Here is a 2,332-nt window from a genome sequence, read left to right on the forward strand (position 1 = left end):
GTTAAATTATTAATGGATTTAGAGTAATTTGTAATTTAATTTAAACTAATGAGTTATTTTATCAGGAGGGGGTTTTGAGGAGATCTTAGTAATTTTTTTATATAGTTGAGGCTATGAGTCAATTGAAGCCAGACCAACATGGAAAACTTGGAAAGACTGGACGGCCGTTTCGTCGTACTGTGGGGCTCTTCAGCAGTGCGCATCCACGATCCCGTCCTGATAGATTCGAACCGAGGACCTATCAGTCTCGCGCGCGAGCGCTCAACCACTAGACCACTGAGTCGGCATCCAACGGTGTGAATGCCTAACTTCAACCGATCCACGAAATTGAGACCCACAATAGGACGAAACGGCCGTCCAGCGCTTCCAGGTTTTCCATGCTGGTCTAGCTTCAATTGACTTATGATGTCAACTACATAAGAATTAGAATTACTTAAGAGATCCAGAATTCTGTACAGCATGAAAAAAAATATACAACTGATCAGTTGAAAATCATGACAGATTAGTTTAGTGACAACCTTCGGAAGATTTGTGAACTGAATAAAAAAGCATTTATTTGTGTGATATGTTTTTAGTTTATCTAAACCGTATTTCATCCGTCAAATCCTGTAAGTTCTCAGCGAATATAATGATGAATGGTAGATAAGAAAATAATAGAATTCTAACACTTAAACATAGTTTGATAAAAATGCTTACTTTCATCTTTTTTGCATAAATATTAGTTGAACATACTGTATGACCAATATGGGATAAACATTCATGAGGAGAAATACTATTTGATGTGTACAAATTTGACGTAGTTACATCATTGTGGCTGCTATTAATGTTATGATAACTATGATCATTGTTATAATTCCTATCGTTTGAATTTAAGCACCGTAGGCAAACAAACATTGAGCATGTAATACAATATAAATTACAAACATATCCTGAATGATGTGTACATATTGGTCCAGTCACTTCTGTCATAATCTGTTTTGATGAATACAATAAACTATTATGATTATTAAATGATGTAATACGATGTTTCATTAACATTTCCGTAGGTGGATGCCATAATTTTAAGCATGTTTTACAATACCAAAGATTACATTGTTCACAAAATGATAATGTTAAAATCTCATTTGATGATTCACATAATTGACATCTTATTGTAGATAGACTGGTATTATCTTTTTTAATAACTCCAGAATTAAGTGTTGTTGTATCTATATCACGATGATTTACTTCAGCTTTAGTTATTCGTGTAATTAAGTTTTCCAAAGCTATATTATGAGGTAATATGTCACTTGATAATGTTTCATTATTTCCATTTTCCAAATTTATACTTGTAAAATGATTAGTCTTTTTGAATGAATTACTATTATTACGAGTAGTACTGCATATACGACATAATTCTTGTACAGAATGAGTACGATTAATATTTTGAGGTGAATATGATGTTAACTGACAATCATTATTAGATTCTAAACTACAAACAACTACACCAGAATCAGCTTCACTAATAGCATCTTCAATTCCAATAGATGAATTTGTTTGAATAGCTGGATAATGAGTTTGATTACTAGTGATAAATGATGATTTATTCAAAGTTCTACGAAATTTACTTATACATCCAGAACAAACAGAATGACCACATGGAAGTAAAAGAGGAGTTTGAAAAATTTGATTACATAAAGGACATGTGATTTCTGGTTTCAATTTGGACGAGATCATTTTCGTTACAATGTATCATCCTCGTGTCATTAAACATTAATGATTAAAGGTTAAGATGTTAACCTTATTGGTTCATTAAAATTGACCAATCAGAGAGCGACATTCGCACTAACACCATGTTTAATTTTTTTTAATGTCCAATAAAATATGACACTAGACAAAGTAGCGTTCGGTATTTATAATGGCAGTTTACTTTTTCGATTCTTTTAAAAAGATTACCCTTTCCGTTTTCTTGTTTTAATTCATAAAATAAAAAAAAATTGACATAATTTTATTTAAATAATGAATTAAAACAAACAAAAAATTTTACAATTTAATTTCATGAAAAATTAATTTTAAACCGGATTTTGATTCAAAATTTATTCTAATCGTAATTAAAGGAGATATTCTTTCGGCAAATTATATTCTTCTTTCTTTTCTTCTTTTTTGTTTTTTTGTTTTTTAGGTAGACATCTTTAAATGAGATTTGATGAGATATTGTATATTCTAATTTATAATTTCATTTAGTGACATTCGTTTTCGCTTTTCATCTGAAATTGTATGTTTTTTTCCCCCGTATGCCGTCGAATTCTTTATTAAATCGATACATTTTGTTTGATCAAATAGTTATTTAAAG

The 2,332-nt window shown here is 30.3% G+C and overlaps 1 protein-coding gene across 1 annotated transcript; it reads right to left on the reverse strand.

Annotated features, from left to right (window-relative positions):
* Positions 1-576: 576 nt before the first annotated feature.
* Smp_168410 (putative tripartite motif protein trim9) lies at positions 577-1,716 on the reverse strand (the record flags this gene model as incomplete). Its single annotated transcript, XM_018793261.1, has 1 exon — positions 577-1,716. The coding sequence occupies one exon, from the start codon at positions 1,714-1,716 to the stop codon at positions 577-579; it is 1,140 nt and encodes a 379-aa protein (XP_018647792.1).
* Between the last annotated feature and the right edge of the window lie 616 nt (positions 1,717-2,332).

This window comes from Schistosoma mansoni, chromosome 1, assembly GCF_000237925.1.
Source record: "Schistosoma mansoni strain Puerto Rico chromosome 1, complete genome".
Classification (NCBI taxonomy): domain Eukaryota; kingdom Metazoa; phylum Platyhelminthes; class Trematoda; order Strigeidida; family Schistosomatidae; genus Schistosoma; species Schistosoma mansoni.